General features: G+C 40.1%; 1 protein-coding gene across 1 annotated transcript in view; it reads right to left on the minus strand.

Moving 5' to 3' along the window:
* Positions 1-25749, minus strand: part of GRIK2 (glutamate ionotropic receptor kainate type subunit 2) — an 843071-nt gene that overhangs the window by 457955 nt on the left and 359367 nt on the right. The window contains exons 5-6 of the mRNA XM_066608100.1: positions 22670-22723; positions 13923-14096 (exon numbers count right to left, since the gene is read on the minus strand). Coding sequence (XP_066464197.1) covers positions 13923-14096; positions 22670-22723 — 228 coding nt within the window. The remainder of the gene's footprint in view (positions 1-13922; positions 14097-22669; positions 22724-25749) is intronic.

Here is a 25749-nt window from a genome sequence, read left to right on the forward strand (position 1 = left end):
AGCGAGCCACGGGAAGGGCAGATTTCAATACTCGGGTGACACCTTATCTCCCCAGCCACTCACAGCAGGGGGGTGGTATAGGGCTTAAACGTTGCAGGGGGAAGTTGTAATGCCTTCCCTGTCTTTCAATTGGCCAGAAAAGCGCGCTAACGTCTCACAGAGGAAAGTGAAAGTAACCCGAACACCGCGTGGTGCTCGTTAAGAGTAACGAGCATCCCGAACACCCTAATATTCGCACGAATATCAAGCTCGGACGAGTACGTTCGCTCATCTCTAGTTTATATCTCTCAGCATGCCTCATTTATTTAAAATATATTGATACCTACAAAAATATTGCAAAATCAAATCAAATATTAGCAAGCTCCATAAAGGGAAGAAGAATTGGAAATAATTTAAGGTACTTTCACCATAGATGGGATATTCCTATAGCTAGGCACATCTTGGAGGATCATAAAGATATATTTATGGCTCTTGGTTTTAGGGCTTCTACCCACTTGTCTTATTTTTAATGCTGCCATATTGCTGCTGGGTCTTTTTTTCATCTATTAACTACACATGTTTCTTTTCATGAGATCCCCTGATGAATCCTCTATTACCAAGGGGAAAGTGAGGGGGGAAATGTGTTAGGACGTAGTACCTTGATTTATTAAAGTCTATAGATGTTCATGATTCATCACAAAGCATCACAGATAAAAAAAGATCAAAATGTGATCACTTGTGCCATGTTAAAAAACTATATTAGGACTGCTGGCTGTGTAGGTCCTGCTACTATGAAATACTGGAACACCCTTCAACAATTTTCTTCTGTGTCAATCTGTGTCTGTCTGAGGAAGGTCAATCTCCATTTAAGATACAACATCACTCACACTTTTTCATGAACCAGGGTTTCATTATTTCTGTAATAACAATCGGATTGCTGAAAGTTTTTGACATTATTTATTAAATTATTTGAAATCTTTTTTGTAGAGCTACACTTTTGCACCCTGCAGTACACACCGTGGTGGATTGACATTATTTCACATAAAAAATTACATATTCACTTCAAGATTCTAATCCTTAATTTTCACGCATCACAAAAAATATTTATGACATAATCCACTTTAACAACAGTATTATACAATATGTGCACTATATGATTTTGTCATTTCTTTGTCTACAATTAATAATGACATAGGCACTTGATAGCAAACACTATGTGTCCATTTTCATAGAAATTTATCGAAGTAAGATGGTAGTGGATCATTATCATCATGGAAACATAAGTCAGTTTATTTTGATGATCTTTTTTGATACAAAGCTGGAAGTTATGTCTGTGAGTGTTCCTTAAATGTATTTTTTTAAAACAATGGGAAAATAATAAATATGTATATGAGTGTAGCTTTTCGTAAACATATCATGCTACATTCATAAAATTCCAAAAATATATCGTATGTCAACGTTTATTACCCAGTCACTCCTACAATACACAAGGTCTCTTTGTTTAAAAAGGTGTCATGTTAGACCACTATGACACAGGTGTTTTTTTCTGCATTTAATGCTGCGTTTTCAGCGCAGCACTAAATCGCTGTCAATCGCTACCATAGATTTCAATGAGGCTTTTTAGAAAAGCATTAAAATGCAGCATTTTTAACACTGCATTTTTCAAGCATTGCTTGTTCTATTTTCATGCATTTCTGCATTTTAATACGCAATGTTTTGCCCATTGAAATGAATGAGGTGCGTTTTCAGCATTTAACCCTTTCCAATCCACTGTCTGATGTCTAAAGACATTATGATTTAAGGCTGTACAGCTCCGATGTTGGAAGACGCCTGTTGGGGTTCTCTTACTGTATATCGCTGGCCTCTCTGCTGTCGGAGCCTATCCAACGTGTCACCTCATGCAGTACTGGCTTTATCCAGCATTCAGCGCTGTTGTATAACAGCAGAAAAAGAGTAAAACCCCCCTAGGAAAACCAGGATACAAATTGGGTTGGAAAGGGTTAAAGTATTCCTGCAAAATTGTTTCTTCTGTGTGATAGTATTTCATGGCATAGCTGTTTTCTTTCACATGTGCACCATCAATGTGTCTTTTGTGGACATGACACTGTTGTTTATTCTCTGGTTTTCATTGCTTGGAATGTTTTTTTGTTCAAGATCCAATGGATATCTGCAATGACCAACAATAATTGTCTTTTAGTAGATGTTTTAAACAAGTCATGTAGCCATCACCTATTTTGATCTTAACATAAACCAATGTATGGCATATTTCAAACAAGCAATAATGTATTATGTACTTCTGCATATATTGGCTTATTGAACATTAACAAAATAAATCAAAATCTTACATTTTCTAATCAATTCCTTCAAAAATATGATGAACTATCCTCTAGAACATGGGTCCATCAATGAAGAGTAATATGGCGAACCCCTGTGTATCATGTTTACTCTGAACATAATGAGACATGGCCTTTAAACAAAGATTGTAACTTTCAAAAGTGTAATTTTGTGTTATAAAAAAATATATGCTGCATAATTTAACAATCATTAGTTAGGCCTCATCTACTTTATTTCAAAATTATTATACATTTTTGAATGAAGATCTATAAGCAATGTCAATGGAGAAAATGACATACCTGACAAATAGGAAGACATTTTTCAGCCCGAAGTAAGGAATTAAGATCAGGAATCAGAACCAACTAATCCGACACAGACAAATGGAAGCTAGAAACAAACTTTTATTAACATCACAAGACGCAACATCTACAAAAGTGGAATCAAATGTTCTTGCTACTGTAGCTCCTACATGTGGCTAACTAGCATGGAATGCACACTTAAAGCCTATGTATGAAAGAAGACAACCTCCTGATTACTGTTGCCTGTGCGGGATGTTGACATCTATGTCCAGCTTCATGTCACATTGTGACTAACATAACTAATTTATTAATATCAAACATTATCATACATCTGCAGATAAAACTTAGATTCTTAGGTTTAAAACAAAGCCATATGTGAACTCTATCTGCAATGCAGCCTAAGATATAGCTGTTTAAAGCAAGAACATATATCAGACATTCTTAGCAAGGCTAATAAAAAATACACAAACTCAGTCCTAAAGAACAGCAAAGACAAATTTAGTTTACCATAATGTGATTAAGAAACTTTCTTCAGTACTAAAGCACATCCTCGTCTTGGTGTCAGTGAAGGCCTCAGAAGATTCAGAAGCTGGACACACCTATGTGTATGAAAGAATGGAACTTGTGAGGATGCATAAAAATTATAGTATTTAACAGCACCTACAGGAATATTTCTTATTAGTAAAAATAAAATGTGTTACCTTCTAATGTCTGCAATGAGGAAATTGAAGTGGTTAAATATTTCCTCTTCCTTGAATCCAAGATTGACAGCAATGGAGAATCAGAACCAGAAATCAAATGAGGAATTGCACTTGGCCGTAGTGCAATACAAGGAAGGGTAAAGATATTGAAGATATACTGGCATTGCTACAAAGGTCCAAATGATAAATGCAATCATCTTTCCGATCTCCATATACATATGCAAATGTGGGACACTCAGGGAGGCAGATAGAAGGAAAATTGATGCTTTTAAACCATGGTACTGAAGAAGAATGCTGCATATACTATGATCAGCAATGGTCACCAACAAGATTTTCCTAGAGCATATCAAGACAAAAATATCGCTAGAGGGTAAAATCACCAAACAACAACTTTCATACCTTGGTCATTTTATGCTAGTCAATACTCTGAAAAAAAAATAATGCTCAGCGCAGTCAGTGGGTCACGAAAAAGAGGATGTCAAAGAACATGCTGGCTGGACGCAATCAGGGCAGAAACAAACTGTCACATGGAAGAGCTGAAAGAAGGATAGGGAAGCATGTAGAACGATGATTCATAAAGTGATTTGGCCTCAACTGAATCATAATAATGATCATCATCAACAACAATGTCTGCATACAAGAGGAAAAAATGACCCTTTTCCTCTGGTTTCAACAAAAGTGGACAAACCTATAAATGTAATCAACACCTTGAGGGTGCGTTCAGATGAGCGTATGCGTATGTGTTAATTCGCGAGTACATTCGCGCGTGTGAACATGCGCGCAAAAATGCACGTGAACGAAGGTCCGTGCTTGTGATATGCGTGTTCTAAATTGTGAATTTGGCTGCGTGGAGCGCACACAGATGCGCTCCATACGTTGAGCTATATTAGTATCCCAGCAAATATACACGGCGCCAGTATTTAAGGCATTGATAGTTGTGAGCCACACATTTTTTTTGGCGCCCCAGCGAACTTTTGATTACTATGTTTCTTCATTTATACTCCTTTTTTTTTCCTATTCTAAACCTTTTTTTTTTGGCTTTATATAACATAAAAAACTCATATAATATATTTGTGGACAAAGTTAAAACAAATTTAAGAAAACAAAAAAAATAATAATTACAAAAATCCACCTACACTTTATAAAAAAAAAATGCTAGGGAACACCCGCACGCACAATGCACAGTTTTGACCCAGACACTTATAACAGGCTGCACAAAGTTCGCGGATGCACATTGTTTATTTGTGTTTACAACTTCAAAATTCTGCACCAAGATCCACATAAAAAATCTGCAGGATCAATCTGCAAGAAATATTAAACCAAATCCACTCATATTGAAAATGAGCACACAGATTTTCAGTGCGGATTCTGTTCCAGTTGTAATATGTGGATTTTATACATGATGTGTTCAAGCAGCCTAAGATTAGTAGTTAGAATGATTCCTTTCACACAGAGCAGTAAAAAGAAGGCAAAATCATACTGGCTTCCTGAATGATCACTGTAAGAGGCTTTTACAGTCGTCATTTGCCTGAAGACCATTTTAAATTGCCTCTAGGGTCTTACCTGTGACTAGGCTTTATGGCAAGTAAAGGAAAAAAGTGCTGCATAGCGTAGCACAGCATAACAGCTGAAAGATGTAGGCAGGGAATAAGAATGTTGGTACCTGGGGTGGTTCTGCAGGGACACGACATGCTAGTGAGCCTGTGAAAAGCACTCCAAAGTAACAGGATGGTCACAATGCTCACCAGTGACATCAGTGACCAGTGACAGAAAGTAAGTGCTTAAATATTAATCAAGTTTTTTTTTATTATGCAGCTTCAGAAGTCATATATTAGGTTGAGAGAAGTCGTCACTGACCATCACACAATCACTTCTGTGATACAGTATTTACTAAGAGTAATTTCTTTCATTCTTAGGATATTAAAGGGGTTGTCCCGCGCCGAAACGGGTTTTTTTTTTTTCAAACCCCCCCCCGTTCGGCGCGAGACAACCCCGATGCAGGGACCTAAAAAAAAAACCGCTCAGCGCTTACCTTAATCCCCGCGCTCCGGTAACTTCTATACTTACCGGTGAAGATGGCCGCCGGGATCCTCTTCCTCCGTGGACCGCAGCTCTTCTGTGCGGTCCATTGCCGATTCCAGCCTCCTGATTGGCTGGAATCGGCACGTGACGGGGCGGAGCTACACGGAGACGGCATTCTGCACGAGCGGCCCCATTGAAGACAGGAGAAGACCCGGACTGCGCAAGCACGGCTAATTTGGCCATTGGAGGCCGAAAATTAGTCGGCACCATGGAGACGAGGACGCCAGCAACGGAGCAGGTAAGTATAAAACTTTTGATAACTTCTGTATGGCTCATAATTAATGCACAATGTACATTACAAAGTGCATTAATATGGCCATACAGAAGTGTATAGACCCACTTGCTGCCGCGGGACAACCCCTTTAAATCTTCTTCTGCTATCTCTGCCGAAAATTACAAATAGATCAACTTATATGACTGAATTTGTAGTGTTTATTTTTTATTATCTGGAATAAAAATTTTTTTAAAAGAAAAGGATTGTAGCAATGTCCTGACACTACATTTACCATCAAAGGGCACATAAAGAGATCTCAGTTCTGGCATTTGATACCAGTATGCCATAACTGAATAATTGTGTCTTTTTCATTCAGAGTAGAACATTAAAGTCAATGGGAGCTGTGCCTACAATACTAACCCAGGCTGTTGCAATGTTGTCAGCACTTTCTGCTTCCTCTGCTGACCGTATTGACAGCAGCACCAGAAAACAGCTAAGCAGCGGGGTTCCAGGTAGCGGATCCCTGCTGGTCAACAAATGAAAAAAATGTAATTTTTATGTAATGGGCTGCCAGGAATTAAGCAACCAAACCTCCCCCTTCCACGCTCTTTAGATTTTCTTGGACCATTACTTGGACCAGTAGTTATTGTTTGGTGGTGCAAACCAATAAGCATGTCAATACAAGCCAAGGTTAATGCTGGGAAGTCAGGGTATATCAAAGCCAAACTTAATCACACAGTCAAGGACAGAGAGGGATCAGATACCAGGAGAACTACATGAGCTAGGATGGCTTGCAAATGGGTAGTCAGTCAAGCTGAGATCAAAACCTGGAATAAGCATATATCAGGAAAAAGTCGGGGTAGGTACAGGATAATGAGAGTAGGCAGGAACAGATAAACAGGTACACAGAGAAGGAGCAGAAAACAGGTAATCAAAAAGGATGGTTTTACACGGAACTACTATCATCCAAATAATCACTCAAAAGAGCAGAAGCACATGACAGTAAACACAGTCAATAACAGGGTGATGAGCGATAATTCACTAACGAGTCACTAGTTGTTTCATTTCAGCTCATATAAAAAATAGTCACTGGTTGATCAAAAGTTGTCTGGCATAAAGTCACAGTCATTCGTATTTGAATAATTTGAAGACAAATTTGCATGTGGATACCTTCTACAAATGATGTCTCGGCAAGCAACCAGTGAAGAATAAGCACTCTGTGTAAAAGCTTTCAAATAGCTGATATTTTTTATGCATATGTGACTTTTCTAGGAGACTGAATGATTGCTGAGTGTAAGGCTGGGTTCACACAGGGCGGATTTGCTGCGGTTTTGCCGCAGCAGATCCACCCGCGGCAAAACCGCCCGCGGCCGCTAATCTCGGGATTAGCCAGCCATGTGGATGAGATTTCTCAGAAATCTCGTCCACACGGGACGGCTAATCCACTGCGGTAAATCCGGTTGAAACTGAAGCTGCGGCCGCCGCAGCCGCGGTTTCCAAAGATTGAGCATGTCTGTTTACCTTTCCTTTTTTGTTTATTTACATCGCGGCCGCGCTCTCCTCTATGGGAGAGCCGGCCGCAACGGAAAAGCATGCGGCCAGGCCGCTTCAAAGCGGCCGCGGCTTAAACCGCGGCGGTTCTCCCGGCGGAAATCTCGCGGTTTTTGCTGCGGCCAAACCGCGAGATTTCCGACTGGAATCCGCCCTGTGTGAACCCAGCCTAAAGGTACCCTAACAGAAAAACAGAGATTATAACACAAACAAACACCAGAAAGATTTTACAATAGCTGACAAAGGGAAGTCAACTGTAAATGTAAGTTAAGACCTGAACAACTTAAAGTAATACTATGTATAGATAGATGAACAGAGATAGAGTACATTTTAATGATAGAATATACATGTTTAATCTACTTAGGTAAAATTGTAATTAGGTGGTGTTCAAAAGAACCAAACTAGCCTATAAAAATCCTAAAGCAATGTAAAGCAATAAAAAGGTATTATGAATTAAGATATTTGTAATAAAAATATTAAATATTTAACAAATAGCTATGTTAAATTGAAAAGGTTGAAATCTGTAATATATTGAATGCCACAATATATAATTAAGCATGTGTCCTGCATTTGTAGTCTCTATATTTTCTATTGACAAAAACTATTAAAGTTAATTTGTAGATTGAAAAAAAAAAAGCATTCTGTGTCATCATAAATACAAGCTTTAATCTCACGTTGCTAGCTAAACAACGCAAAAAACCAACATTACATGCAATTACAAAGGCAAAAAAAGATTGTTGACAGCGCTGTTTGAAATTATACCAATTATCTTGGTCACTCATTTGTATCATCAACCTGCACATACACATTTGAAAAAGTAGAGCAATAGTTCAGTATTGTCTTGATAAATGTTTAAACTCTCTGACTGCTGCTTTAGGGACCAATTAAATGAGTTAACTGATCCTTGTGAGCCCATCCATGAATGCAATTCCTTTTTTCTATTTATTTCTCCAGCTACAGTAAAGGCCTAGTGTGTATGCACTGTGGAGCTATATAATGACAAATGAGTGTGTACCAATAGCAATAATAGGTATTTTTCTCAAACACTAAGATTTTTGCTGAGTTTCTTATATTTTCCAACAGGAAAAATTGCAGAAACAAATTGTTCACATATGCATATTTCTAAAATACTTAGAATTATTTTAGCTCCATTTAACAAAAACACTATAACAGCAAGCTGTATGTCATACAATGTTCTATAGAAATGAAGCAAGAAAGAGCGTACTACAATTTAACATAACACATATAGGACCTTTTTATTCTTGGCAACATTACCACATTCTATCACAAATTGATCACTATTTTGCTATTGTAAGCTTCTTAAAAAAATAAATGTGTAGATTTTAAAAAGGCGAAAACAGAATATTATTCAGCATAGAATGTTTTTAATTAAGGAACAAAGACATACTCACCTTCTTTAGTGGCTCCCCATCCTGTGCTGGAGCCCCAGAGTCTAATACTCTGAACACCCATACTATTATACTACTATGTGCCAACTGCACCCATTATGTATGGAGCTTTCCATTTGCTATTTAATGAAACCCATGGGCTACAATTTTCGAGACTCATAAATATGTCAGAAAAAATGGGAGAAGACTCATTTATCAACAATTTCCAGTATTTTTCTAACTACCAATGCATTGTTTTAGGGCAACAACAAATAAATGTAAATGACAAATGGCCTGTTGAATTTGTTGCATGCTGCATTATGGGAAAGAATGAAACATTTGTGTGAACATGTCAAATAACACTCTGTTTTGTTGCTAACCTAAAACACTACGGCACCAGGTATAGACAATGGTCTTAGGAAGGTAAGATTGCGGATAGTGATACACATGAGTTTACATGCCATAGAGGCAAATCTTTAGACACTTAAGGAATGCTTCTATAGATAGGATTAGGCCTACGTTGGTGTTATTCTCTTTGCTAGAACCACTCCAAATGAACTGCACTATAAGTAAGCAGTGTAGAAAAGGTGTAAATGCAAGGTGACAGGCACTTGTTTAAATATGCTTTCTACTGGACAGGGGTTTATGAAAAACATTGAATAAAACTTTTATCAAAGTATAGGTAAAATCGATCTACCCAAAATCCAGGAAAGGACAGCAACTCATTTTTTTCTTTTAGCTTGACACTACTTAAACTGATTCATGGTAAAAGAAAAGGATGTGCCAAAGTAGTACTTCGTCAAGACAGATATTCAAAGACTAACATAAAATAGCAGAGAAATAAAATTAAAAATATCTTAAAAAGGTAGATAAAGGAACAATTTCATTTTTTTTTATTTTCCAAGAAGCCCTTTATTTTGAACAAATACAAAAGCTTTCACATCGTGGACTACTGGCAATACCATTTTGGATTAGGACTCGTGAATAGGCCATAGCAGTATGTTTCATTGCTTAGAAACAAGAAAAGGTTTTGAAAAGAACCAGGTTGTTGAGACCAGGAAGGGATATTACTTCAAAGGATGGAATTTATTGGGTGCACATGTTAAGGTTTTAACTCGTAGAGCCACAGTGATTTAGGTGAAGCCCTGCAAAAAGCAACATCTTGTATTTGAATTCATGTACTTTACAAACTGGATTGTATTTGAAATATATAGGTCATCATTGTGTGTATGCAGTTCCATTTAACATAAGCCAAGCAGACATTTTACTAAAATCAATTTTGAATGCACATCCTCTTTAGTAAGAACTGTTTCATGTTCCTCTAGCTTGTTACATACTGTAGCTCCAAGAGCATACACAAGTGGTGGGATAATGGGTTAAAACCTTGTTCTCCCACTCTTCCTGGATCCTAACAATTGCTCTCTCCCTCTAGGTCATATTCATTTACAGTCGGCATATATTGCTGTCTGCCATCTACCAGTGAAAGGTAAACAATATATGGAAGCTGTTCGTCTTTCACCAGCAGATGCTAGACAGCATTACATACAAAAACCTGTTGAGTTGAAGAGAAGATAAAAGGGAGGGGAAGAACTTTCTGCTGTCTCCACCTCTTCTATGAAAGAAATCCAGCAGAAAATGTGTATGTGTGTGTCACAGGGTGTATATATGTGTATATGACAGTGAATATATATACCTATATTTCAGTGTGAATGTGTCACAGTGTGTATGCATGTGTGAATGTTTGTATATATTTTTGTCACAGTATGTATATACAGTATTTGTGTCAGTTTGTATGTGTGTTAATTTATGTGTCTAACGATAAGTGTTTAAATGTGTGTGCTAGGGTGGCCCAAAAGACTCAACTACAAAGCAAGACACCCTCTAATTTTTTCCTTTTAACAACCCTTTGTTTGGGGCAGTTTCAGGCTCTTATGTCTATGACAAGATTATGCTCAAAAACCATGAATTTTCAGACTTTTTACTAATGAAGAAGAAAAACAACTGTTGCTTCAAGTCATGGAAGCAAATCGCAGAACTGTTCCAACACAGATCACCAAGTCTGCTGTCCAGTCCTTACGCACTGACTCACAAGTATTTGTTTCGTAATTTTGACTAGTTTCATATAGTTTGAGGTATTTTTGTACAAACAGCACAAATGCATAGATTCTCAGGACAAATGCCATTGTCAATACCTAATGTTTTACAGTATAGTGATTCTTTTGCAAAAGCAAAGTGTTAATATTAATGCTGTATCTTGTGTAATTGGAAATCTTGCGCCTAAGCGCCATTTCTCATAATATGCATGTTTTGAGCACCATCTTGCAGTTGGAATTTAAAGCTAAACCTTTACCCAAACATTATTTTTAGCAGATGTAACAAATTTGGATGCTTGTCGTGCTGTATAGCTGCTACTTTATTTTTTGCCATATCTCTAAGGGCCACCCTAGTACGTGTATGTCTGTCAGTGTCTAAATGTGTGTGGGAATGTATGTATTGTAACAATGTAGCTACTGAAGAGGTAGGATATCTGTTCAAGAAACATAAAATGACATAACATGTAACCTCGGCATGAATGCTTCAGGGTTGGGTATTATTGTGTGTGTTTTTTTTTATCTGGGAAAAGTTTAGGAAGATATAAAGGAGTTAAGAAAAGCTGGACTGCTTAAAGAGGTAATTAGCAGTCAAGTGGAAGAGGCCTTTAAGGAAGGTATGAGCTACCTCCACAATGTGCCAAACCTGGGAAAGAGAAGGTATGCTAGCCCATGGGAGTCATGCAGCTGGAATGACCAAAACCTGTTATGTTTGGGGTGGCAGGCAGTAGGCCTTACACTTCAGCAGTGAGAGACACTGTGACTGTGCTAGTGAGTACCTAGATGGCCAATGATTTATTTTTAAGTGTTTGCTGTGTTGCTGAGAAGTCTTTTGCTGTGCAAACAAGCAATAAAACTGGCTGAACACAGAATGAAAAGAGAATACATTATGTTAAAGTGAATTCCTGTGTGCTGCAAACCGTCTTACCCAGGAGATGGAGAGATCCAGTGAGTTGACTAGGCAGATGTTGTAAAAGTACATATGTATGCAAGTATGTATCTATGTGTGTATATGTCGCAGGGTGTGAATGCTTGTATATAGGTGTGCATACAGTAGTTACCCAAACTGTATTTTCAGGCAGTAATTATCTATATTGCACTCCTCTTTGATCGTTGCAGAATATATATTATGTCTTTACTAGAGAGGAGCGAGCACCAAAATGCTCGGGTGCTCGTTACTCGAGTCGAACTTTCAGTGATGCTCGAGAGTTTGTTTCGAGTAACGAACCCCATTGAAGTCAATGGGCAACTCGAGCATTTTTGTATATGACTGGTGCTCCGCTAAGGTTTTCATTTGTGAAAATCTTAGCAAATCACCAAAGTCATGTAAAAAACACAGAAATGGATAGAGCAGGCGAGGAGCAACATGCAGGGCTGCATTTCGGGCTCCGAGGTCTCACTATTAAGCCACAATAGTGGCAAGAGTGAGACCCCCCCCCCCACTGTCAGCATAACGATCGTTCTCCTCTGCCACAGCTGTAACAGCTGTGGCAGAGAAGAACGATGTTAGCCCATTGAATTCAATGGGCTGCCGGCGAGCGTGGGATGAATTTTCGGGAAGGGCTTAAAAATATAAGCCCTTACCTGAAAAAGAAAGATTTTAGTGTAAAGAAGAATAAAAATGCAGGCATTCTCTTCAATGGAGCCGCTGCTGCTGCCGGCGACTCCATTGAAGACAATGGTCCGCTGGCACACCTGAATTCTTTTTCAGGGAAGGGCTTTACATATAAGCCATTCCCTGGAATGAATTAAAAGTGATTTAAAAAACAAAAAAAATAGATACTCACCTCCCTTCAGCTGCCGGGGCACAGCCGCGTCTTCTCCTGCTGTCCCCTGCACTGTGGTGCGGAACTGCTGTCATTCAGCTAAGAGCTGCGCTGAGCCAATCAGAGGCAACACTCACTCACCCATTCATGAATTCATGAATGGGTGTGAGTGAGATCTGCCTCTGATTGGCTCAGCGCCCTTCATACCCACTGCAGGCCGGCCGCGCTGAACTCCATCTGCCGGGACAAGGTGAGTATATATATTTTTTTTATTTTTACACATTTCTGGATGAATTGCAGGGAAGGGCTCATATATTTAAGCCCTTCCCAACAATTCATCCCGCGATCGCCGGCAACCCATTGCTTTCAATGGAGCCGGCTGTATTGCTGGCTCCATTGAATTCAATGGGCTAACATCGTTCTGCCGGGACAAGGTGAGTATATTTTTTTTTTATTTTTACACATTTCTGGATGAATTGCAGGGAAGGGCTTATATATTTAAGCCCTTCCCGACAATTCATCCCGCGATCGCCGGCAGCCCATTGCTTTCAATGGAGCCAGCTGTATTGCCGGCTCCATTGAATTCAATGGTCAGTGCTCGTTTAATCAAGACGAGTACCGCGTGGTGCTCGTCTCGAGTAACGAGCATCTCGAGCACCCTAATACTCGAACGAGCATCAAGCTCGGACGAGAATGTTCGCTCATCTCTAGTCTTTACCTGAATTGCTGATCTAATTTCTTTCTGTATTTGATGATATCAGCTTTCCTTAATCTTTGTTATTTTTTTGTACATCCAGTAAAACAGTGATGATTGAAACATACATTTTAACTAGAAAAAAATGTATTTATTTTTTTTAAAGGTGTGCAGCAAAGTTTCAAAGACACAATTTTACAAATTGTTATGAGAAAATGTAATAGCAGCTAGTGTATACATGCTTATCAGTGCCTTGTTGTGATTACTGTGGGATGGAGAAGTCATGATGCTGCTACTAAAGGAACGAAGCTTTGTTATGTAAATTAGGAAAAGCAGGACACTTGTGTGACTTCTGCAGAACAGGAAAAAGGGGAAGCCTTGCTGAAACATCTGTGGGATTTTGGAAGACAAGTTAAAACTCAGAGCTCTATTGATAAAGAGTGCAATGCAGGGATAACTGTTGGGGGCACCATAATGACCATTCACTGTGTACTTCACTGCGTATTTGCACATCAAAACAATAGGCCCTTCTGTGTAGTTTTTACAAGCGAAAATACGCTGTATAATTACGAGCGTGAAAAACGGACAGAAGGGCTGAAATACATAGGGAATAGGTCCGTGAATATACAGTGTTTTCACGAATCAAAATATGCTTGTGCCTGTGAACGAGCCTTTAGAGTGTATTGCTATATAAATATGAAATGTTGATGTGAGCATTTATGGTATAAAAGGCTTTGATCATGCAGGAGTTAAATATAATTGTATTTCTGCAACTATAAAAAGGTATATTTCTCAGTTTAGAGAAATAAATGCAGACATCTTACCGTCATAAATCCATCCAGTAATCCTGAGTCTGGTTTAGGGGGTGCTTGCAATCTTTCCATAGACCATTTTTCAATAATAGAGAGTACTTGGCTATTTTCTATGTTCAGTATTCTAAACCCAGTCATGTTAACACCGCTATATCGATATGGCTCAACATCCAATGCAAATAGGTCCTGAAAGCAAAGAAAATGAATACATTAACTATAATAAAGCATATTTAATTGAATAAAATGTGATCTTCAATTGATTCCTTGTAAAGATGCTTAGAAATAAAATAGAATAAACACTTTCAGTGCTAATACTTTTAGTTTAGTTGTTGTACCACTGAGGTTTAGAAATACCCCTTAAAAATTTAGGATTGGGAAATAATAGTCAAAATATGTATGTTTTGACATGTTGAATTAATGAAAAAAACAAAAATAGCTCAATCTTCCAACTGATTCTTGGAATGGGGAATTAACTTAACATTTTGGACTATATAACACTCTTACATAGTCTCAGCATGCTGTGGATCAGCATTGCTTTTCCGTGGGGATACATAATAAAAATGTATATATTAAAAGGATTTTCCCTTTTAAAAACTATTGATGACCTATCTCGGGACCCACTGCTTGGGATAACGGGAGATGAGCTGATTGTCTAGCCTGCTGTCAGTACAGCGGGCCAGATGTGTGTCATAGAAGACTGGAGCAAAAGTGACCTAGCTAGCTTCATTTCCATCTAAATCAATTGGAGCTGAAGCCGCTATTGCACTTCCAAGTCTTTTCCCAGTGTCGGAGTTGGAAGTGCCATAAGTGTAATAGTGAAGCCAGCCAGGGCACTTTTGTTCCTGTTCCCTATGATGCATGTCCATCACGCTACTTTAACAGCTCCTTACTGGGGATCCCCTTTGGTCCCTGGCAATTAATAATTCATGTCCTATCCTGAGCATAGATCATTAATAGTTTTTGCCCAGAATATCTCTTTAAAGAGCACATGGAATGCTAATAAAATAATTTTAAAGTAAAACACTGCAAATTTTCATATGTAGTAAGATAAACCTACTATGCTCGTATAACATTATAGCAGGGCTGGCAACCCCATCTACAAGGGTCCTTGGGCTATAAAGTCACAGTAGGCCAATTAATATGCCTTAACTTTTTTTATACACGCAGTATATTATACACCATTTATAGTGTCAGTGACATTTTTGTCAGTTTTCTGTGTGTAATTTTCTTCTTGTGTTGTAAAAATTAGAGAGGCAGTTGTAAGCACACTTTTACCTACAGAAATCTGGGTATTTTACTTATTTAGATAATATTTTTAATTATATTTTTGCATTCCCAAATTCATAATCACAACTTTTTTCATCCTATATCAACATAACTGAAATTTTTTTTTTACGCTTTCATCTTTCAATAAATACTACTAAGTTTTTAGTTTATATTAACTTTTACTATAGGTTAAATGCGAAAAAAAGCAATTGCACCTTTTTTATTTACAAAATTTATTGTGCATCATAAATATCGTGTTCCGTTCAGTGCTGTAACGGATATGGCAATACCAAATATGATTGCCATTTGTTAATGAGTTCTGATGTTTCTTTAATAAAATATACTAACCCCTTTCCCAACATGAACCATGCATGTATGACGCAGCTGGATAGTAGTTTCTCATGCCGTACATATATACGGCACTAGTTGCCAGAAGGCTCAGAAGCTAAGCTGTCCCATAACCAGAACAAAATTGCTAGTGTAATTGACAGCCATGTTACCACTGTAAGTATTGGGATCGAGCCTAGCTCTGATCCTGGTAATTTAACCCTATACATGCTGCTGTCGATACAGGCAGCGGCATCTACAGGGCTTAAAGAGGGAGATAGCTTCCTCCTTTACCCTATTGACATCCCCGCAATCCAATCTGTTGATGGTTGCAATGCGTTCGTTCACAAGCCCATATTTTGTGTGTGGAATTGCTTCACGCAAAATACCCCACAGCATGCATTCATTAATGACACTCATTAATGAATTTGACCATTTCAATGGCTGGGAGCAAAAAGTGTTTTTTCTTTGCATGCAATTGCTCATGACTTGCATATGCAATAAGTAGAGTAAAAAAGGCAGTTGCACACGCAAATACTCAACTTTCATTCCACAAACAACACAAGCCTACAAGCACGCTTATGCTTATATGAAGGTGCACAAATTGAAATAAAAAGTGATCAAAAAGTCTTATGCACTGCAAATTAGTACTAAAGCAAACATCAACTCATTCAGCAAAAAGCAAGCCCTTGTATAACTCCATAGATGGAAAAATGAAAAACTTGCATCCCTATAAATATGACAATGCAAACATTTTTTTTCCTAGTAAAAATGTTTTTATTGTGCTAAAGTATTAACCACTTAGTGACCACTCCATAGACTTTTTATGTCCTGCTTTGGTTGGCTTTAATCCCCAGGGCCTAAAAAGACGCTTCCCCTAGGGATTAAAGCCCTGTGGGCTGTGGATGTGAAAGCTCCATGCTGTCAGCTGCCAGGCGTAGCCAACAACCGGGAGCTGTCATGGGGGGCCGCGAGGAGCCCCACCACAGTCATGTGATTGGCATAACCAATAAAAGTAAATAAAAAACTACAAAATAGTTAGAATTTCAGCTCCCCTCATGGATCGGATCCATGATGGGGGCTGAAACTACTCACCTCCGTCCTTCCCGATGTCCAGCAATGATCTACTCCTGAATAGACCTTCCGCCGTCTTCTGCGCATGCGTACCAAGGGAAGAATGGGGCGCATGCACAGAAGACTGAATTGTCAGGGGACATTTGAAGTAGCCAGGAGGCGGAAGATGTCACCAGGGACCGCTGGTATCCAATGGATACTGGTGATCACAGAAAAGTTTTTAAAAAGTTAAAGTTTTATCTCCCCTCATGGATTGGATCTATGAGGAGAGATGGAAATACTCACCTAAAGCCCCTGAAGCCTCCTGAAGTGATGGGCAGCAGCGGGATCTGCACATGCGCAGTAGAAACAAATGCCAAAGTGCCTTTGGCATAGTAACCAGCAGGGACCATAGTGATTGGTTCCTGCTAATATGAATGGCTGTGATATGCCATATCATGTTTATAAATACAGCACAGGACTAGGGTGACTTCACACGACCGTGTTTTTGTGAGTGCAGCTGCGTGCAAAAAAACATGCGTCTATTACAAGCAATGCATTCCCTATGGTGTGTTCACATGTCCGTACTTTACAGGCGTATGCCTGCAAAGATAGGACAGGCGTGCTCCATAGGGAATGCCTGCATTGTCTTCCATGGAGCTGCCGCTGCTGCAGGCGGCTCCATGGAAGACAATGGTCTGCCGGCACCCCGTAATTGTTTTTCAGGGAAGAGCTTTAAATATAAGCTCTTCCCTGAATAACAAATATTTTAGTGTAAAAAAATTATATATACACTTAACCTGTCTGTGTCCCCTGCGGGGTTGAAGAACACATCTGACGCATGCAGCAGATGTTTTTTCTTCCCGCTGGGAAAAAGAATTTTCTGCTGCACCTGCTACATCTATGACAGATGCGGCACAGGAATTCTAAATCCCTGTGGAGATGAAGAACACATCTGGCGCATGCAGCAGATGTTTTCTTCATCCCCGCTGGGAAGAAAAGATTGCCTGCTGCACCTTTCACAGATGTGACAGATGCGGCAAAGGAATTCTTAATCCCCATGAGGAATAAAGAATTCCCTACCACAGCTGTCACAGACAGCTGCGGTAGCAGATCCATCTGCTGGCACCCAGTAATTGTTTTTCAGGGAAGGGCTTTAGGTATAAGCCCTTCCCTGAAAAACAAAGCAAAGTAATGTGAAAAATAAAAAACACCACATACTCAACTTTCTTCAGCTGCAGGGGCTCAGCCACATCCTCTCTGCGCTGTCCCCGGCTCTACAAAGCAGTTCTTTGAGCAGGCGAGGATTTAAAATCTCTGCCTGCTGAAAGAGCTGCTTCTGATTGGCTGAGAGGCTCAGCCAATCACAGGCAACTCTCGCCTGTCATTCATTCAGTGAGAGCTGTCTGTGATTGGCTGAGGTGCTCAGCCAATCACAAACAGCTACTTCTGATTGGCTGAGCACCTCATCTGTGACAGCTGCGGTAGGGAATTCTTTATTCCTCATGGGGATTAAGAATTCCTTTGCCGCATCTGTCACATCTGTGAAAGGTGCAGCAGGCAATCTTTTCTTCCCAGCTTTGAAGAGCTGGGGACAGCGCAGAAAGGACTTGGCTGAGCCCCAGCAGCTGAAGGAAGGTGAGTATGTGGTGTTTATTATTTTTCACCTTACTTTGCTTTGTTTTTCAGGGAAGGGCTTATACCTAAACACCCTTCTCTGAAAAACAATTACTGGGTGCCAGCAGCTGGATCAGCTACTGTAGCTGTCATCTGTGACAGCTGCAGTAGGGAATTCATTATTCCCCACGGTGATTTAGAATTCCTATGCCGCATCTGTCACATCTGTGACAGGTGCAGCAGGGAATTCTTTTCCCCCGCGGGGATGAAAAACACATTTGCCGCATGCGGCAGATGTGTTTTTCATCCTTGCGGGGGACACGGCAGCAGCGGACAGGTAAGTATATTTTTATTTATTTATTTTCTTTTTACATTTAAATGTTTGTTTTTCAGGAAAGAGCTTATATTTAAAGCTCTTCCCTGAAAAACAATTACGGGGTGCCAAAAAATAAAATTTCATATTTTTGCAAATATGTCATTTTAAAGACAATTGTGTATTTCTAGTGCACATGAAAATGAGGATGCGCACAACAAAATTATTTCCAAGATTTGGCCTGGTCATAAAGGCACAAACGGGCAATAGAATGCCGACATCCCCCACAGTGGTTTTTGGGGAAGGGCTTTACATATAAGCCCTTCCCTGAAAATCATTCCTATTTGGTGTAAAAAATAAAAAAAATACATCTTCACCTCTCTGCCACTGCCGGGGCTCAGGCACGTCTAGCTGTTGGTCTCCGGCACTGTAGTGAAGTTCTTTCAGCAGGCGGGGATTTAAAATCTCCACCTGCTGAAAGGGCTGTGTCTGAATGGCTGAGCGCTGCCTGTGATTGGCTGAGCGCTCAGTTAATCAGACACAGCCCTTTCAGCAAGCTGGGATTTTAAATCCCCGTCTGCTGAAAGAACTTCATTACAGTGACGGGACCCAAGCAGCTAGATGCGCCTCACCCCCGGCAGCAGCGGAGAGGTGAGTAAATATATATATTTTTATTTTTTACACCAGATAGGAATGATTTTCAGGGAAAGGCTTAAATTTAAAACACTTCCCGGAAAATCACTGCAGGGGTGGCCAGCAGACCCTTGCTTTTAATGGGGCCACTTGCAGCAGCCGCTGCCCCATTGAAAGCAATGCTGCATGAAACTGCATTCACGCGTGTTTGTGTATGTACGTGGGTGCGCCGTTTTTGTGCTCACCTATGTATGCACCAGCACATGCTCGTGTGAATGCACCCTTAGGGCTCTTACCCACTTGCGTTTTTTTAACGCAGCAATATCGCTGCGTTTTTTTTAAGCAATAGTCAACGGGACTTTCTAATGTTAAAAACACATCGCACAAAAATTACAAAGCTTAAACTTGCGATGTGTTTTTAACATTAGAAAGTCTCACTGAGGCCTTAGTCAGACGGGCGTTTTTAGCCGCGATTTGCTCATGCGTCCGGCGATTTTATAAAACCATTGCTTTGCAATGGTATCAGACACATGAGCGCTTTTTATGCGCTCGTCCGATAAATTATAGAACAGAAATCGCAGATCGCACCTATCTGCGATTCCTGTTCTCTTCTCTATATGCGCTCAATGGGGCCGGCGGCAGCAGCGCCGACCCCATTGAGAACATATAGAAGACAAATCATTCTTCTCTGCCACAGCTGTAACAGCTGTGACAGAGAAGAACAATGTTTGCCCATTGAATTCAATGGAGCCAGCAATACAGCCGCTCCATTGAAAGCAATGGGCTGCCGGCGTGCGCGGGGTGAATTGTCGGGAAGGGCTTAAATATATAAGCCCTTCCCTGCAATTCATCCTAAAATGTGTTAAAATAAAAAAAAATTGTATACTCACCTTTCCGCTGCAGCCGGAGTCCAGCCGCGGCCGCTGTCAGTTCTCCTGAACTGCTTCTCGGCACTATTCAGCCGGCGGGGCTTTAAAATCCCCGCCTGCTGAATGATCTGCCTCTGATTGGTCACAGCCCTGACCAATCAGAGGCAGGTTTCACTCACACACCCATTCATGAATTCATGAATGGGTGAGTGACTGCTGCCTCTCAGCGCTGAGCCAATCAGGGGCAGGTCTGACTCACATCCATTCATGAATTCATGAATGGGTGTGAGTGAGACATGCCTCTGATTGGCTCAGCGCTGAGCCAATCAGGGGACAGGTCTGACTCACACCCCCGTCACACCCACTGCAGGACGGCCGCGCGGAGCTCCGGCTGCCGGGAGAAGGTGAGTATATATATATTTTTTATTTTTACACATTTTAGGATGAATTGCAGGGAAGGGCTTATATATTTAAGCCCTTCCCGACAATTCATCCTGGGCTCGCCCGCAGCGCATTGCTTTAAATGGAGCCGGCTCTATTGCCGTCTCCATTGAATGCAATGCGCTGGACAGCTCCGGCCCGTTTCTAATGAAACGCGGCTAGGAGCAGATTTTCGGGCGATTTGCGGGCGACTTGCGCGCACCGGTCACGCGATTTGCGGATGCGCATCCGTCATGCGATCCGCAAATCGCGTGAAAAAACGCCTGTGTGACTAAGGCCTGACAATCGCGTTAAAAAATGCAGTGATATCGCAAGGACATGCGATGGTTTGCTTGCTCCTGCAGTATGATGTAATACCATAGTATTATATTATACCATGATTTGAGAGACAGTCTATCAAGTCACATGGCTTGCAAGGCAATATGCAATGGAGGCCTGTGGCCTTTAAGAAGACCCCTGTCTGCAATTGCAACCACACAGAACCCCACTATCTTATTGCAGCGGGCCTTTCGGGACCCCCAAACATTCATCGGGGCATTTAATTGCTGCTGTCAGATTTTTAGGGTTACAGTAATGATCAGCGGGAGTGCTGATTGCAGCTGTTGCTGGTGGTTATAGGCTGTAAGATTCACCTTCGTACATACCGGAAACGCATAGGATGTAACTGTATGTCTAGTGTCTTTAAGGGGTTAAAGATAGATTTTATTGTACACAGCTCCCATAAACATGAGGATGTGTGTTCCAAAATGTATAATTGTTTCTCCAGTGTTCAGAATTATGCTAAATGTGACCCTAATCTTATCTCTGGATACTGAGCGGGGCCCAAAAAAGTATACAGTGGCTTATTGAACACAAATAATTATTGAGACATTGGTTGCTAAAACAACATAAAAACCCTACAAATGACCCAACTTTGATAACTAGACCTGCTAATATATTTCTATAGGGCTGGGTTGTATATTTTAACTTCACAGGCTTTACAGGAATAATGCAAAATAGGTGAGAAAAATGAAAAAAGCACAACATTTTTTACAAATGTGTGATTTTAAAGATAGCTTTTTCTTTGTACAGTGCAGATGGAAATGAATATACACCCCAAATATAGCAATTTCTTTCTCCTAGATTTATAGATACCCCAATGTGGCCCAAATCTGTTTACTGGACACAAAACTGAAGACAGCACTCTTTGTTTTTTCAGGGCAATGTTGAATAAATTCCGGGCCCCATTGCACATTTGTTAGATAAGTGAGCTTCCAAAGTGATAGAAACTACCCAGAAATTTCTTAATTTCGAAAGCTACTCTGCCTAAGCCCTTCAAAGTATAGACAGCGTAACTTAAAATGTAGATTTTTATTATACTAATTTTATTTAATAAAAATTCTACATTTTAATTTGTCATCTATACTGTGAAGGGCTTTAGAACCTAGGTTATAGACTTTGCCTCTGCCTCAGTGAAAAATACTCTGCCTGATATTCAACGAGGGTTGTAGTAAATATATATTTTTTCCAAAAATCTGTCAACTATAGCACTCAATATAGAAAAGCACCTATAGTTGCAGCCGACATATTTCTGTGGAGAGGAAGGAGGAGTGAGTAGCTTCAAAAAAGAATGAAAGGCATAGAGAGGCTACTGTAGCAACTAGTAAGTTTTCTATCCCCAGTGCTAGATTCACTTCTAATTACTTCTCCATGCTGCTGCTTATGACTTTATGTGAGACAGATTTAAAGGCGCAAAGCATGTTCTTTTCTCTGTGTGTTATGCATGGAAGATAATATAGCAGCTACTCTCCATCCACTGTGGAGCTAAGTGCATGGAAAACTAAAAAAATTAATCATTGCAGAGGGGAAAATTCAGGATACCATATAATGGTCAGGAGTAGAGATGAGCGAGCATGCTCGGTAAGGTCAGCTATTCGAGCCTCGCTCATCTCGAGTAACTGCCTTCTCCTCCGAACGTGCTCGGGGGGGGGGGGGGCAGCGGGGGCGGCAAGGGAGAGCGGGGGGGGGGGGGGGTGAGAGAGATCTCTCTCTCTATCCCCCCCGCTACCTCCCGCAGCTCATTACCGCCCTCCACCCCCCACCCCGAGCATGCTCGGAGGAGAAGGCAATTACTCGAGATGAGCGAGGCTTGCTCGAGTAACTGACCTTACCGAGCGTGCTCGCTCATCTCTAGTCAGGAGTAATGTTATTCCTCATGTACACATGATGTATTCTGAAAAGTCTTTAAGAGTTTTACTTACCAGAGTTGTAAAAATATAATGGTAATATTCTGTCATCATTCCCATTGCCAAAGCCTGTAAGACAAAGAATAAAGTTTTTTTTTTCTTTTACAAAGTACATTAAGTGAGTTTTACAATAAAAAAGCTGCAAAAATGCCAGTGTTATAACTTATTACATCATGGTATAATTTAAAAGCTCCCACAGTGATAATAATATTGTGTTCCACGCATTGAAATTTTTCATATTGCCAAATAGGACTATACTGCATGTATGTATTTGTGTGGATATACAAACACTATGATAGCAATTTTTTGTGTAACGTTATACTTTGAATAAGACGAGCTGCTAGAAAATCTTAGCAATGCATTTAGCAATTTAAAATAAAAAAATATAGTTCTGCCACTGACAACTTCTTTTAGCTGACAATAAAATTAAATGAAAGGTTGCTCACTGCTAGACTACTGCAATATTAATAACTTTATAAATAATGCATACTGCAAGGCTTTAAGCAATACATTTTCACAATAGCCTGAATATTTTTTGTAAGTAAATAGTTTTAGATATTTACAACATTCTGGGGGATTTTAAGTACTGCAAAACTGTAAATATGAATTTAGAGTGTATGGCATTTCAAAACATATATTTATTTCGCAGCATCTTTGAAAAGTGCAACAAATCAATAAGTAAGTGTATAATATTTTTCTAATAATTAAAACGCTACATAAAATGTGAATGAAAAGTACAAATGTATTTATCAATTTACATTAAACACATTTAATCATCCGAGTGACTATCTAGCTGACCCTGTTTATTAATGTGTTGCTAAGTTTAGTGAAAGATAAATTTCTGATACAGTTCATCAAATAGTATGAAGGTCATTATATGGACTCAAGATGCCTTACATGCCTTCAGATTTCCTCTTTTTTTGGTACAATCTCTTTTTATTGAAACACAAGAGAAACAAAAAGGTGAGTTATCACCTTACAACAATTGTCAGATCTCCGACACAACATAATAAAATACAGTACATTAGGTACAAAAAAGAAGATACGGGGAGGGGGACGAGAGGACTTATCAATATTTGCTTGTACATATGGTCAAAAGTAGTTGCAGTGATTTTGTCCTAATATCCAACTGATCTGGACCCATAGAAAGAGTCCCATTCATTCGAAAGGAGTTATGTATTCAGATTTCTATTTTATTTGTCATGTGACTAGTTATGCTGCATGTCCAGAGGCGTGATTCCGCCAAATCATGCTATCTAAAGCTTTCCATAGCATTGCTATGGAAAGTGCAGCCATGGCGTCCATGAACGGAGAATCATAGCTATTCTCTGCTTGCGGGATTCAAATCGCAGCATGCTGCGATTTTCTGCAATTCTCTGAGTTGAGCCTATCTGTAAGATAGGCTCAGTGCGGAGAATCATCAACAGTCTCCTGCTCCCCACGGGTGGCCCCCATGGTGGAGATCTGCTACGGGAGATCTGGACAGGCAGCCTCACCTGAATAAATCCCTTGATAGAGAAGCATTGCCATTTTTTTTCCATATATGCCAAATTTGACTACATTTATCAAATAAATTTGGTGTGACAACTAAAATCTATGGGTTTCACAATTATGCTAAAATATGGGGATGATTAAGGGCACCTGCAATGGGCGTAGCCACCGCCAGGGAGCAGATGACAGCTGACAGTTCTCTGCGCTGAGCCTATCTGGCAGATAGGCTCACCATGGAGAATTGCAGCAAATCGCAGCATGCTGTGATTTAAATCCCACAAGTGGAGAATCGCTATGATTATCCACTCGTGGACAGGAGGCTGCACTTTCCATAGCAACGCTATGGAAAGTGTTCACTGCGTTCCCCGTGGCCGGATTATCGCCACAGGGAAGGCAGTGAAAATTGGCCCGTGGACAGGACGGGCGTTTTTTCACGCGATTTGCGGATCGCATGACAGATGCGCATCCGCAAATTGTGTGACCGGGGCCGACGATTAGCCGAAAAATCTGCAGCTAGCAGCATTTTCAGCGAAACGGGCCCGATCAAAGGAGCACTGTTTCCCCCTTAAATTCAATGGAGCCGGCAATACAGCCGACTCCATTGGAAGCAATGGGCAGCTGGCGAGCGCTGGATGAATTTTCGGGAAGGGCTTCAAAATATAAGTCCTTCCCTGAAAAGCATCCTGAAATGTGTAAAAATAAAAAAAAATTATACTCACTTTTTCCCTGCAGCCGGAGTTCAGCCGCGTTCGGCCGGCATTTCTCCTGAACTGCTCTGTGTAGTATTCAGCAGGCGGGGATTTAAAATCCTCGCCTGCTGAATGGGCTGCCTCTGATTGGTCACAGCCCTCACCAATCAGAGGCAGCTCTCACTCACCCATTCATGAATTCATGAATGGGTGAGTGAGTGTTGCCTCTGATTGGCTGAGCGCAGGAACCAATTAGTGGCAGCTCTCAGCTATTGAATGACAGCTGAGAGCTGCCCCTGATTGGTCCCTGCGCTCAGATTTTTGAATGTACATAGGCGCGTTCTGCGAATCGTTGTGTCCTATAATTGATCGCACATCCGTATAAAAAGCGGACATGTGACCGCTCCCATTGGGATGCATTTGGTCGTCTGCAGATCGGACCAAAAAATGGTCGTGTGACCGAGGCCTCAGTCATATTTTATATTTACTGAGCATGAGCAGATAGCAAAGAAACCATCCCATGATTTTCTTACTTTAAGTAATAATTAAGCGAGCTACTGTGTTATTTGTTTTTTTTTCCAAAATATTATTTTAGGCAGTGTAAAACACAAATGCAATTATTTTTGTTTGTAAATTCCAATTGCAGGTGGAAAACACAGACAAAAAGCAGGCCATCTAAAAAAAGCCAGTGGTTAGGGCGAAAGGATCACAGCTATGCATTGTAGATCAGAGCTTAGATATATTGTAAAATATGGAATCTAGCAATTCTTATGTGACTTCAGTTGTGGCTTACTGGATTGCCAGAGTCTAATGATGCATTTAGATGGGACAATTATCATTTACAAGATCATAGAAATAACCAAAAAAGTGAATGATATTCATTTGGTGTAACACCAGACAATGTTTAAACGAGAA

The sequence above is a fragment of the Eleutherodactylus coqui genome, chromosome 1 (genome assembly GCF_035609145.1).
Source record: "Eleutherodactylus coqui strain aEleCoq1 chromosome 1, aEleCoq1.hap1, whole genome shotgun sequence".
NCBI classification, from domain to species: domain Eukaryota; kingdom Metazoa; phylum Chordata; class Amphibia; order Anura; family Eleutherodactylidae; genus Eleutherodactylus; species Eleutherodactylus coqui.